This window comes from Rhinopithecus roxellana, chromosome 11, assembly GCF_007565055.1.
Source record: "Rhinopithecus roxellana isolate Shanxi Qingling chromosome 11, ASM756505v1, whole genome shotgun sequence".
In the NCBI taxonomy this organism is placed as follows: domain Eukaryota; kingdom Metazoa; phylum Chordata; class Mammalia; order Primates; family Cercopithecidae; genus Rhinopithecus; species Rhinopithecus roxellana.
Window position 1 is genome coordinate 87282671 of NC_044559.1, and position 13544 is coordinate 87296214.

The 13544-nt window shown below is 45.8% G+C and overlaps 1 protein-coding gene across 22 annotated transcripts in view; it reads left to right on the top strand.

The window, feature by feature from the left end:
* Positions 1-13544, top strand: part of CELF2 (CUGBP Elav-like family member 2) — a 543854-nt gene that overhangs the window by 493324 nt on the left and 36986 nt on the right. For all 22 annotated transcript variants that reach the window (XM_030940450.1, XM_030940451.1, XM_030940448.1 and 19 more), the window contains one exon: positions 2340-2474. In XM_030940450.1, coding sequence (XP_030796310.1) covers positions 2340-2474 — 135 coding nt within the window. The remainder of the gene's footprint in view (positions 1-2339; positions 2475-13544) is intronic.

The following is a 13544-nucleotide window of genomic DNA, read 5'->3' on the forward strand; positions in this document are numbered from 1 at the left end:
GGCTCTGCCCAGGCCCACGAGGGTCTCCTCCTTGGCTGTGAGGCCTTGGCCAGGGACCTGATGTCTCTGACCCAAGTGGGCCAGCTGAGCCAGGCCATCAACACAGCTCCATCACTGAGGCTTCCACCTGGAAGGGACATATTATGTCCTGGAGGGGGACCTGCTGGCCTCAGCCTACAGTGGGAGCTCTGCCTGTCGTTAATCGGTGCCAGATGCATATTGTAGGCTTTGATTTTGGTGCTAAGCTCTGTTCTTGTGTGCTCAGCCATATGTTGGTGGTGTGGTCTGGTCATGGTTCAGGTTAGAGGAAGCACGCATCGTGAGAGAGCCAGAGGGCAAGGACAGACGTGCGTGAATGTACCTCACTCCTTGCAAGACCTCACACAGCCTTGGTGCTCCCTCACGTTCAAGTCACACATGTATTCGTGTGTTCGTAGGAAACAGAGCCCCTTGCTGGGACCATGTTGGTCTGCAGTAGGGCCAGGCAGCTTGCGTATTTCCTCCGTTTTCCCAAAGTAAAACTGAAAAATGAGACCAGGGCCTCTCAACACCCATGTTCTCATGAATATGGCACCGTGTGACCCTTGATGAGAGAAAACCAGGGAGTGCTTTCTTCCGATTGTGTTCACTTGATAAAGCAGGGTTGCCGGAAGTCTGCCCTTGTCTTGCAGAAATTCACAGGATTACAGATACTTCTGTCCTGCTTTCAAGCATCTCTGTGAAATAAGTAAGTTTTGAAAAGCAGGTGCTTGGCTTTCAACCTAAGCCAAAAGGCCTGGATGTCTCCTGGAAGAAGATAGAGTATCACTTTGGACAAAATGCGAATCCATTTAACAACCAAGATAGCAGGAACTTTTTTCTAAGTGGAAATGCACCCTGGTTGAGGAGGCCAGGGCAGAGGGTCAGAAGGGTGCTGTCTAGAGCACTCAGCAGCCAGGCACTGAGCTGCCCCCATGGCTGGGGGCTTACAGATATATGTTGCTAGAACATTCATCCCTCCACCAACGCCCCTACACACATTACAGAAGCAGCTGTCAGGGCATTCTCCCTAAAGAAGACTAAATTTGCTCCATAGATATTGATTAAGTATCTGGACTTAATACCGGAGAAGAAGGTAAAATTAAGCTGAAGTCCACCATCTTTCTATCTGCAGCTCCTCTATGCAGGGACAGAACCATTGTTTCATGCTTCTCACATGTGCAGTCTTCCAGTGAAGTGAATCACGGAAAAGTAATTTGACCAATCAGAGAACCTTTGGACTGAGAGATGGAAGCGGGCTACAGGGAGAAAAGACAGTTAAACTAACTATCCAGTGCAGGCACCAGGGCTGAGCCTACCCCTAGATTGTTGCCCCAAATCTCTCGGCTAATCCCACTCTTAATGTTCATGCTAATTTTCATTTCTATTTTTTTCATTATTTTCATGAGTCACACATTTATTCTAGTTAAAGTCCCTCTTTAAAATATAAATGCCTTTAAAAGGTAAATACAAATATTTTACAAATAAAACTATTAAGGTACAGCCATTTCTATTCAGTCATTCTATTCATCAAATATGAAATTTGAGCTCCCTATGGACACATTTTAGGGTTCATGCTTAAATCCGGAGAGAGAAGTTCAGTGGCAACAGCAATAACAAAAATAAAAGGTGACATTCATTGAGCACTTATATAGTGCCAAAGTCATTTGCTTTCATCATCTTACTTAATCTGCACAACAACCCTTTGAGGTGGGGTTCAGTTAATGCTGCCACTCACTGTCAAGAAATAGATTAACAGGCTTAGAACCCATACCAGTTCAGCTTCCAATAAAATGTAGTTTCTTCTGGAATACCTCGTTTTGAGGGATTGAGTTTACCTTGAAGCCCTTCCTCCAGCTGTTGCCACATGTCTTGGTGGCAACATGTGAGCTGTTGCTCACCATGTCTGGGCAGCTATGTCATAGAAGCTGCCAGTCCACAAGGCCCTACTCTGGCCAGTCAGCACCGAAATCTCTCCTCTTTTCCACTTATCTCTACAGCATGGCAGGAGGGCCATGGGCTGAGAATACTGGTTAGCGAGGGAGAAGTACAGGCTCTGCCAGGGAGAACTACGGGGTGGGATTCAGGAGCCCTTTCTGGGTATGTGGTCTCTAGGAAGAGCTATTGCATCAGAGAGAACTGAAGGAGAGGTAGCCTTGGAGGAGAGGGCTGGAGAGCCCAGCTCCTACCCAGGCAGGTGACCATGCACAGGGTTGTCTGCTCTCATCATGTGTCCTGACGATTTGATGAGCCCTCTCTTGTTTGGAAACTGTAGAAGTGTGAGGCCTGTTGCTAAAAGTAGCTTTCTCTTCTCTCCACAGGCATGAATGCTTTACAGTTGCAGAACCTGGCGACGCTGGCTGCTGCTGCAGCTGCGGCCCAGACCTCAGCCACCAGCACCAATGCAAACCCTCTCTCTACCACGAGCAGCGCCCTGGGAGCCCTCACGAGTCCCGGTGAGTGAGAGGGGTGCTCTTCCCTTGCAGGTGATGCAGCAGGAGTGGCAGGTAGGTCTACATGCCTCCAGGTACAAAGGGCGAGGCTAGACGTGTCCAGGATGGAGCCAGGAAACTATACTGGGCCGCTTTATGTCATTGGGTTATTTTATTTTTTAAAATGATCAAAGTTCGAATTTGTCTTTTATTTTCCATGGATAATACGAAAAAAAGTTTTCAGTGAGAGAATCCACCATGCAAGCCGTTCTCTCACATTCACTCTGTTTTAAACACTAGTCCATTCAACACTAGTTAAGTTGTGACCACTATGAAGAGCCTCCGTCTCTTAATCTTCCTTTGTCCTGTCCTTTTTTTAAAAAAACAATGTAAGAATTCTCTTTCAAAATTCCTAATCATTCTCATGTTACATTTCACACCAACTCCATCCATCACACTTGATTTTAAAATCCACAGTCCAGCAAGGAACATCTTGGCTCATTCCTGGTCAGGCTCTGGGCTGTGTCATTTAAAGTCTTTTCTTCTTCACAAATTTTGTTGCCTTATTCAAAAGCAGACGCCAGTTGTCTTTTCATACAAGCCAGATAGAATGTGATTGCTTAGATACCACAATTTGAGTTGGTTTTTTTTTTTTTTTTAACTTAAAAAAGTCGAATATTTCACTGACTTTCCTTCTCTGAGTTTTCCAGGCGTTGATAGATGATCTCGCCTCCTTTTCTGTTACATGAAGGAGACAGCCTGGACAGTCTCCAAGCTTCCTTCTAACTTTCAAAATCCCATGACCCTCTATCAGCTGTGCCCCAAAGATTAGCTAAGTGTTGAAAAAACTTTAATGAAAAAATAGCATGTGTGTTTTCAGGAAACACACATCGAAAGCTACAGCCCGCTCCACACTGGCTGTTTTAGGGCTTTTGACTTGAGGGAGGAATGAGGCACATTCCTAGAACCGGCAGTTCTCGAAAGAGCAGTCGCCCTTCGTCTCTGCGTAAAACATTATGTATCTAAGACGTTTCACCTGGAGGACGGTTTTGAGAGAGAAGTCTGAGAGATGTTTAGGAGAAGCTAGTGGATTTCCCCATAATGTGCTGAAATCTCGTGGCAGGTGTATTGAGTTCACTGCGTACAGTGTCTTCAAAAACATACCATTACTAGATGAGGGCCTCATCTTATATAATAAACACTATTCCTGAAAAATCAACTTTATCACCCTTAATTTCAGGAAATTAAGTGATAGCTTCAGTGCAACACATCAACTTAGTAAATCCTGTAATGATCCCTTTTGAGAAATAAACATTTTTAACATGATGGATTTTCCCTTTATAAAAATAAGTCCTTTAAAAAAAAATGAAAATTCGACCCTCTCAACTTAGATTTCATAAATCAGATTAAAATGTATTTTCTTAAGTGAGATTTTTTCCTCTCCTGTGAGCACTATGATTACCCCAAAATAGCACGGAGCACTGTGAATGCATTGTGGTGCATCTTCAGTCCGAAGGAGGCTTGTCAGTTTAAGAAGTCAAATGCAGAAGCAGCTGTCAGCTGATCAGTGTAGATAATGTAACTCAAAAATCATATCCCGGAAGTGCTGTGTGGTGTGGGCAGGACAGACGCGCTGCCGACTTCCATGAGCCCTTCAGTCCATCAGAGACTTGGACAAGAAGCAAAGCAATGAGTGAAAGATCCGTGACAGAATCCCACTGAAAAAGGGGGAAGGGGACTGGAGGAGGTGACCCCTCTCTCAAAAGGCGACCTTTGAGCAGAGACCTGAGTTCCGTAATGGAAGCCATGGTGTGTGTTGAGGCAGAGGACAGAGCCAGTGGGCGGGGGAGAGTGGAGTGAGGGCTCCAGGGCGGACTGCATCTGTTCCAGCTGACGTTGGGAGGAGTAGTGAGCTTGTTGCAACCTTCTTAAAACGTGGACTACTCAGGCGGCCTAGGGCGGCCTAGGTGTTGGTCAGAAAGGAATTTTAGACATATGTGACTATTCTCAGTTTTTTCCTGAGACCGCAGCGAAGGAAAATGTGTTGTGAGATGAGCCTTCCTCCCTGCTGGAGTCAAAGCCACACCAGCGCCGCGTCCTTGCCTTAACTGCTCTGGAAGAGGCTTCCTGCCCTTCAGAACGCGCCGCTCACTTAGGTGTCACTGAGAGCGATTTTTCTCTTCTCTACTGAGGAATGCTTTGCATAATAACTGAAAGTATTTTATTAGAATCCTGAAGTGCAGCAGCAGCAGTGATTGAAATCTACATTTCAATTATTTTTCTTAAGTGTAACTAAAAAATCTGGTGTTTAAGTGAAAGTAAATTATTTGTCTAATTTCCATCAGGGACTTTTTCAAAGTCACAGAAAATGTGGTTGGTAGAATTCATGAATCTCCACTTCATCAAGGCAATTTCCTAGAAAGTAAAAGGGGTTGAAAGCCATTCCCAAGGCCATTGCCATTATTTACTTTTTAAATAATAATAAACTGGGCATACTGTTTGGACCATGAGCCAGTTCACTCGCACCGTGAGATGAAGGGACGCTTCATCCCATCTCCCTCCACAGGCCTGGGGTTTACCCTGTGTTTAAACGTGTCTCTTAAGCTTCAGACAAATTCATGTAGAAAGCAAAGGGACAATTCAATCCCCCAAACTATTAATTTTTTTAATAATTGTAAATTTATCATTTCAATTTTGCATACCCCGGAAAAGTCTCCCTACAGCATTATTATAAATGATTTTGAACAGTCTTGGCTTTAAAACATGAAAGATTAAGCTTTAATTTTTGTTAAAAAAAAATCCCCTTAGGCAATAAATAGTTTCCTTTGTCTCATGGCCTTGAGATAAAAATTAAAATAGTTTAAATTGCCCATGGTTAGAATAAGTGTTTCATGCAATTATCAGATGGTAGTGAATAAAATCAGAAATTAAATCATGAAAGAATAAAAACCAGGTAAGTGCATATTACGCCTTTTATGAGTTTCTCACGGGTCTTTTGAAGCCTAATTTAATCATGTTTCTTGTCTTTTATTTTGATATGATAATTTTTCCTTTGTTTACCTCAGTCTCCTTTTTAGTTAATTAATTCTTGGATCATTTATTGTTACCCAGTTTTTAACCTGTTTTTGAGGACTGTGACTCTGTTTATGTAAGAGGCAAATTGTCTAGAAGGGGTGTAGCTAGGTATTAAAGAAGATAATGTTTGTCTTCCGTTCAGCTTGCAGATTGTTGATTTTGTCTGGTAATTTTGAGAGCTTGAAGAGACTGTTACTGTTACCACACATGAATTTTGTTGGTATTTTTTTGGTCTAAAATATATTGCATTCACATACCATGTTATTCCACTGAACTTCTTCTGTCTCCTTCTTTTAAAGAAAAGGATGCTATAAAATTCTCCAGATGCTTCTGTAAGTGCAGACTTGACCAAGTACCCATTCCAGGATCATGGACTGGTTCTTCCCACAGTACCAGGCATTCGAAAGTGCTAGGAGGCATTTTTTCATTCCCACCATTGGCTCTTCAAGGAGTTATCACTTTGAATTCTGGGTAGTAGTTTCCCATCTTGAAGGCATCCCCAGCTTTCTTGAAGGCTGTGACAAACACAAATCTTCAAGGAAGTGGGGACACCTCCTCTTTGACTCTCTGAGGGTAACAGAAATTGGAGGTGTTTGGACGTTGTTCAGGCATTCCCTACTGCGTCACATAGTCATGACCGACGGACAGTGACTGTTGTTCTTGCACACCTGTGTCACCAGAGCAGCTGAATGAGCAGTGGCAAACGAGAAACCACCCTTGATGTTATCCTGTGGCCCTTCCATTGACAGGAGGCTTTGTCACCACCTTCAGTATATGTCTGCATTTGCATTAGAGGAGAACTTGCATTATGCTAAGAAGTGTGATGCATAAGCTGCTTTAACCCATATTTGTGAGCCTTCTAGTTCATGCAGGGCAAATACATAAAAATGAGTTGGGGCCTGCACTGCCTCCTCCAAGTGGTGACATGCACAAGGCAGTATCACAAGATGGGAAAGAGTGGGGGCAGGAGGAAGGGACAGACAGGTGGACAAAGTGGCCATCTGCCCAAGACTGCTGCAGTGGTCCCACAACCTCAGAGTGGAGAACTCAACTTACCCCACAGACCTTCCCGCTGCCTGCCCCGCCCTGCTAAATGGATTGTCCCAGTGGTTGATGTGACTTGGTCACTGATCGCTGCAGCTGGCCCCTGGCTCAGCTGCGTGCCTCATCAGCCCGCCTCCTCAGCCCCTCAGTTCTCCCTGTGAAGCATCTTTTCCCTCCCAGGCAACAGGAGCCTGGAAGAGACCCTCATCTTCTCTCCCCTTGTCCTATTAGAACAGCCTCCAACTCGGCCCCTTTCCTCTGTCTGTCTTGCATGCTACTGGCAATCGTGGTGTAGACTGGAGTGAAACAAACTCCTGAGTGTGGTGTCCGGGGTCCGCCTGCTTCCCTCCAGAATCTGGGCAGCACACACTCGCCCAGATCAGGCCACCCCCCATACCCCAGCCCCGCCGTCAGCCTTTACACCATTATTCTTTCAGGCTTCTCTACCTAGAACATCGCCCCCATTTCCTCCCACAAAAATCTAATACGTCACTCATGTGTTGCAGTGCTCGTTCTTGAGAAGAATAGTGTGGGTGGGTATAAAAGCGTTTCTAATGCACATTATAAAAAGTATAGTTGATGCTGCTTCTGTAATTTAAACTGTGGTAACATTTTTGGTGTAATTGGTAAAAACTGTTTTCAGTAACCTACTACTTTTATGAATCAATGCAAATGCCACCTCTACCATGAAGCCTTGTAGTTAGGATTGATCACTTCCACACTGTATTGCTGAGTAAAGACCTAGCTCATTGTAGACCTGGGGCAGTGCAGACGGTTCCTGAGGAGCTGTTGGGCTCCTTGAGGCCAGGGACAGAGAGGGCTGGAGTGTCGGTGCTGGCCAGGCGTTCTGCAGACGCCACCCCTCTCCTGTGCTCCCAGGGCGTGCTCGGCCTCCCTCCACTAACGCTGACCCTGTTGTCTGCAGGACAGTGATGTGGGCACTCGCTTTCTGTCTCGCCCTCCAGCCAGTGAGTTCTTTTAAAGTAGGGACGGTGTGTTATTTACTTGTAATTTCCCCTTGCATCTGGAACAGCACATCAGACACAGGCCCTCAAGTGTTTTGTTTCTGTTTTTGTTTTTTTTAATTCAGTGGAATAGTGGAACAAAAATTGTCAAAGACAAATGTTTAAGGGCCATCTGTTCAGTCTAGTACAGCTCACATATCTCTAAGACAGCTGAGTCCCTCACGGTGACGCTGGCAGGGTCAACACACCCACCCAGTTCACCTGTAAGGCGTGCCTCTGCCTGGATCCCTCAAGAACCAAGCCCACAGTTTGGTTTCACCTTACAGGTGAATACTCAGGTCCAACAGGTTTCTGAAGAATAAATCTAATACTAACTTATACCAAAACAATCATATGAAGCAGTCTTTTCATTACAGGAGCAGTTTGTTTTACAAATAGTGGCTTTCAAAATGTTCTGATGTCATGATATAGGATAAGTACAAGTCTGGTATCCGAGAAGGGCATTTCATCTTCGGAAGAACCACCTACTCTAATGTGTGCTTTTGAAAGATAACATCACGGCAGATCATCCTCAGAAAGTGCCTGTTAACTCTGTGTGCACCGCTAACCCCACGTCGTCTTCCAGTGCCTGCCCACACTGCTTACATAAAGCAAGGTCCCGTCCAGCTTTGCAGAGTATTTTTTACTTATACCACACTTTCGAAATACAGGGCGTTTTATAAGTGCAGGGACCAGTTACTCCTGTGAAGATGGCCTGAGACTTTACCGTCCTCTTTTTCTCCTTACCCCCATCTTTTGTCGTTGTTTATTCTTAGGAGAAAGAAGGAAATCTCAAGGCAGACCATTCTTCCCTCCACTAGCAGCTAAGTGTCTCAGTCAGGCAGAGTCAAGCCAGTTGGTAAAATGGGCTGTTTCATTTGTGGGTTTCAATCTGTCAAACGGCCAAGCACGGTGGCTCATGCCTGTAATCCCAACACTTTGGGAGGCCGAGGCAGGTGGATCACGAGAGGTCAGGAGTTCAAGACCAGCCTGGCCAAGATGGTGAAACCCAGTCTGGACTAAAACTACAGAAGTTAGTCAGGTGCAGTGGCAGGTGCCTGTAGTCTCAGCTACTCTGGAGGCTGAGGCAGGAGAATCACTTGAACCTGAGAGGCTCAGGCAGGAGAATCACTTGAACCCGGGCAGCATAGGCTGCAGTGACCAAGATTGCACCACTGCACTCCAGCCTGGGCGACAGAGTGAGACTTTCTCAACAACAGTAACAACAAAAAATCTGTCAGACGTCTTTTTATTTTTTATTTTAGCTTTCCTATGGTGTTGACAGTCAAACTTCTTTACACTCCTCTTATTGCTACAGTGGAAAGAGCATTGACCTCCCGTTCTTTGCTCATTTCCTGCAAGTTTCAACATTTTACACTGCTCATTTCCTGCAAGTTTCAACATTTTACACTGCTCTTCTGAAAATTGTCTTGTTTGCTCTTGACATTATGGGGCTCACTGTATTTTCATTAATGTTAATGGAGTCACACATTACATAACATGTTCTGTAAATAAAATGACTCTGTAGTGACTGTCACCTCTTGATAGATTTTCTTTTTCATTCATTCAACAAATATGTGTCAAGCATCTGTGTGCCTGGGACTGTTCCAGCACTGGAGACACATCAGTAGACAAAGCTGATGAAGATTCCTACCTGCATGTCCTTTCTCTTCTAGCATCAGCTTTCAAAAAAAGTGTCATTTTACTGAATTCACACCATGGTAAAAACAATTTGAATAGCCTTTAAGTATAAATTGTAACTTCTACACTCTTAAAACATCATAACCAATATTTTGCATATCTTACGTTAAATTTTGTGAATGAGACCAAGAGTAGGAGAGGGAAGCTCTTTTCTCTCCTTTCTTCCTCTCCTTCGAGCTGTACCATCTTTCTCTGTGTTTAGTGCAACAGAGAGCTGGGAGTAGGGCCCCCCTTAGGGTAGAACTGCAAGTGACCAAACCAGAAAGCGAGAGTTTAGCACTCGGCCCTGCTGCTCGGGCTGCTCTGTGGCTTCTCGACAGAAGCACGACATGAAAGCCAAGTGGTTTGAAAGTTCTTAGGCATGTAAGACTCATATTGTTGGGGAAAAGAGTAGTTGGGAATAGTATGTCTTCCTAGTAAATGTCCTTTATTTGGCATTGATCATCTTGCTTCTAAAGGAGACAGCATGCAGACCCCTCCCACCCAGAGGGGTTTTGAGGGCCCTGTGTGTGCGGGGAGTTTGGGTCTGGAATAAACTTCTGCCCAGTGAGTGGATGGACATTCCAGGCGGTTTGTGTGATGCCCCAACCTGGAGCAGGCTGGAGTCTCTTAATAGTCTGTAACCAATTTAAAGCTTAAAGCCGCATAGCTGTGGGGGTAGAAATATTTACGGTTCACCACAGAGCCCACGCTGGGATTTATCCAAGTAGATTCCACCTGTGCCCTGAGCTGTCCTTGGCAGGTGCCTTCGTCCCCGGGGTGGACAGATCCTCACGTGCATCATAGGGCTGCCACTCACCAAGCGTATTGTTCCTTGTTTTGAGTGGGCTTTTTAATATGTGCAGACATCAACTCTAATTCTTCATGTATTTGCTTTTTGCTGTTGGTGGCGCTGGACTTTGTGCTAAGTGTTAGTGATTTGTTTTTCAATATTGCTTTGCACCGTCATCTGTATTGTGGCAAATCCACATCAGATCCCCTTGTGCTGTTTGAGCTCAGGCTGAGATTTTTATTCCCACTAAATTATCTGTGATCTTGTATGATATAAACATGTTATCACCACTAGCGCTGGTGAAAAGCATGTGTTGCTTAATTGTGTTATATTAGGTGGGAAAATCAGCAAAGCTTTATTCTAGTCACAACTTCCTAGAAGTGTATATACTAAGTTCCATTTCTTCAGACTTGAAAGCAATAAAATGGAAATTTTTAGTTCAGATATGGTTTAATCCTGAGAACCAGTCCCCATCAACTAGATGCAGTGGCCACCTACAGACATAAGCAAAATGCACCAACCTGTAAAGCACAGGTGGAGAGCAGGAAGGCAGGTAAGGTACAGGGGTCAGTGACGGGAGAGGTTCTGCCCCAAGGGAGGACGGGAAATTTTAGTAGAAGAGTTGACATTTGAGCCAAAATGTTCAGGGTAGGTAGGATTTTTAAAAGTAGAAACAGAATGGAAGATACATCAAATGTGTGAAAATGCAGAAATAGCATTTAAGCAGCAAATGGAAGTTCATCTCATTTTTCACAAGCATGGACATATGGAAAAGGAGGCCCACGGAGGACCCTGAAAGCCAGGGCGAAGGAGCTGGGACTCTTCTTGTCAGCAGTGAAGAGCCATTTCAGGACTTTAGGCCCAAGAATGATGGACTTCTTGTGAGACTGGACTGAGGCCCCCATCTGATGTGAGGGAGAACAAAAGGGAAGGAGGAAAGATGGTGTTGGTGTGTTGGGCCTGCGTGGCCAGTGGAGCACTGTGTTCAGTTCTGGGAGTTGAGGAGGAAGCTGTCATACAAAATGACAGGACGTGACACATGCAGAGCTCAAGGGCACATGAACGGACATTCCGTGAAATGTGTCCAGCAGCAGTCGAATGTGTGACCATCAGGCTGACCGGAGCCCTGAGCGGCAGAGTGGATTGAGACTGGCCTGCTGAGGCCAGGCGGGCTGCCCTACGCCCAGGGAGGGGTGAGGCCAGGCGGGCTGCCCTAAGCCCAGGGAGGGGTGAGGCCAGGTGGGCTGCCTTAAGCCCAGGGAGGGGTGAGGTCATCAGGCCAAAATCACCAGCAACACAAGGCGGGGACCAGACGCAGAAAGCCTTGGGGGATGTGCCTGTGGAACACAGGGACCAGGGGATGGAAAGGGAGCTTTCTGGGTGGCAGTGTCAGAGAGGCCGAACACGACGGGGCTGGAGGAAGAAAAGGCAGAAAGAGCTGACTCAAGTTCGACTTGGGGAGTGGGTTCTCCCCAGAGTGGCTGCTTCACTGCAGTGGTTGACAGTTTTGCAGGCAGTGAGAGAGGACACAATTCTGCATGACACATTATGAAATGTGAATATTTTTAAAAATCCATAATGGGGCTGGTCATGGCAGTTCACACCTGTAATCCCAGCACTTTGGGAGGCTGAGGCAGGAGTTCCTTGAGGAACTCCTTGAGGCCAGGAGTTCGAGACCATCCTGACCAACATGGTGAAACCCCGTCTGTACTGAAAATACAAAAATTAGCCGAGCATGGCGGTGCACACCTGTAGTTGCCAGCTACTCGGGAGGCTGAGGCAGGGGAATCACTTGAACCCAGGAGGTGGAGGTTGCAGTGAGCCGAGATCACGTCACTGCACTCCAGCCCAGGTGACAAGGCTCCATCCCAAAAAAACAAAAGAAAACAAAAAATCCGTAAAAGTACTGGGGTCACTAGGAGGAAGAAAGTTTTTATGTTTTTGTTTTAAGATGGAGAAAACATAAACATATTTGTAGACCAAAGAGAAGAACCAGAACAAAGGGAAACAGGAATAGGCCAATGAGAGCTGAAAGCTGGACTAGAGTCGGAGGGCTGGCTGGAGGGGGATGCTGCCTGCTGAGGGGTCACGTGTCATCTCCCCCTGGGAGGAGCCCCCGCAGCAGCACCCTGCCTTGTGGTGCCATCTCAACCTGGTACTAGCACACAAACCCACAGGCACGAACCCAAATCAGGGCTGAGTCAGCAGGTGGTGCAGCCTGAGGGCAGGGAGCACCGGCCTCTGTCGGGATTGGGGAGGATGCCAACAATTTAGGACAGAAGGGTACTTATATCACATATGGGCCAAGAACTGATATATCTGGGGCTGGAAACAAAAACTCATACCGGGCCAGAGGTTTAAGAAAAAGTCAACCTACAGGATGTAATAGAGGATTTCTAATTTTACTTGTCTTTCTGGAGTATGTAGACATCTTGATCAAGAGTCATTGGAGCAAGTAATGTAATCTTTCTTTAATTTTCTCAGTTGTGAAATAGAATTAATTGCTAATATTCACTTGTGGAAACATTTAGGTTTATATATACACACATATTTATATTTCTATAACTGTATACTGGTGCTTTTTAAAAAAGGTGATCTTTAAGTATCATATAGGAAAAATTGTTTCATTATTTTGGAGTGATATGAAATACCCCAGCTCTAGAGAACAGAAGACTAGGTTAAAACTAGAATGAGGGCTGATGATGTTTAACTGGGTTAAAACTAGAATAAGATCCGACGATACTTTTCTCTGAATCTCTTGCCTTTGGAAAGCAAGTGTCTTCCCCCCCTTTCCTTTAAAACTTAGGACGTAAACACAGAAGACAGTTTCCTCGCTCCTTTCTGCTTTTGTGCTCTGCGGTTAAAGGGAACGGTGAACTTTCTACCTACCACAAATGCCACTTGAGTTCCTAGAACCGACATCCCCTCCTTACCCAATATAAAATGGTATGACTGGGTTAAACAGAGCAAGACTGCTGTGTCCAGACAGGATTTCCGCACTGAGGGTCAGGCCTGAGGCCCTTGGGGATTTGTTGGTTTGTATCTCGGGCCACACAGCAGGTGGCATGTGCTCTGCACCAGGCCTTTGCAGGGGCAGCAGTCCTACGGAGTTCACGTGGCGCCCCAGCGAGCCTGCAGCCCTGCTGTGATGACCCCGGGCTGCACAGGTGACCTCTTGCCCCCTGCCACCCTTGGGGTCATGTTGCCCAGAGGAAAATCTGCCTCTCAGAAATGTTCTCTCCATCTGGACAAGCTGCCCCCAATCCCCCACAGGAAGGCCAGACTTCAGACGGGCTGTCAGTGACACGGTGACACGGGCCTGCTTTCCTGAGAAGCCCCGTCCTCGCCCTTTCTCTCTAGAGGCCTGAGCTGCTGTATCCAACTGCCTCTTTGTGATCCACGTGAGGAAACAGAGGCCTGCAAGTGTCAGTGGTTTGCCCGGGATGTTAGTGACAGGTGAAATGACAGCTCCACTGCACCACGAAAGAGTCCATATTC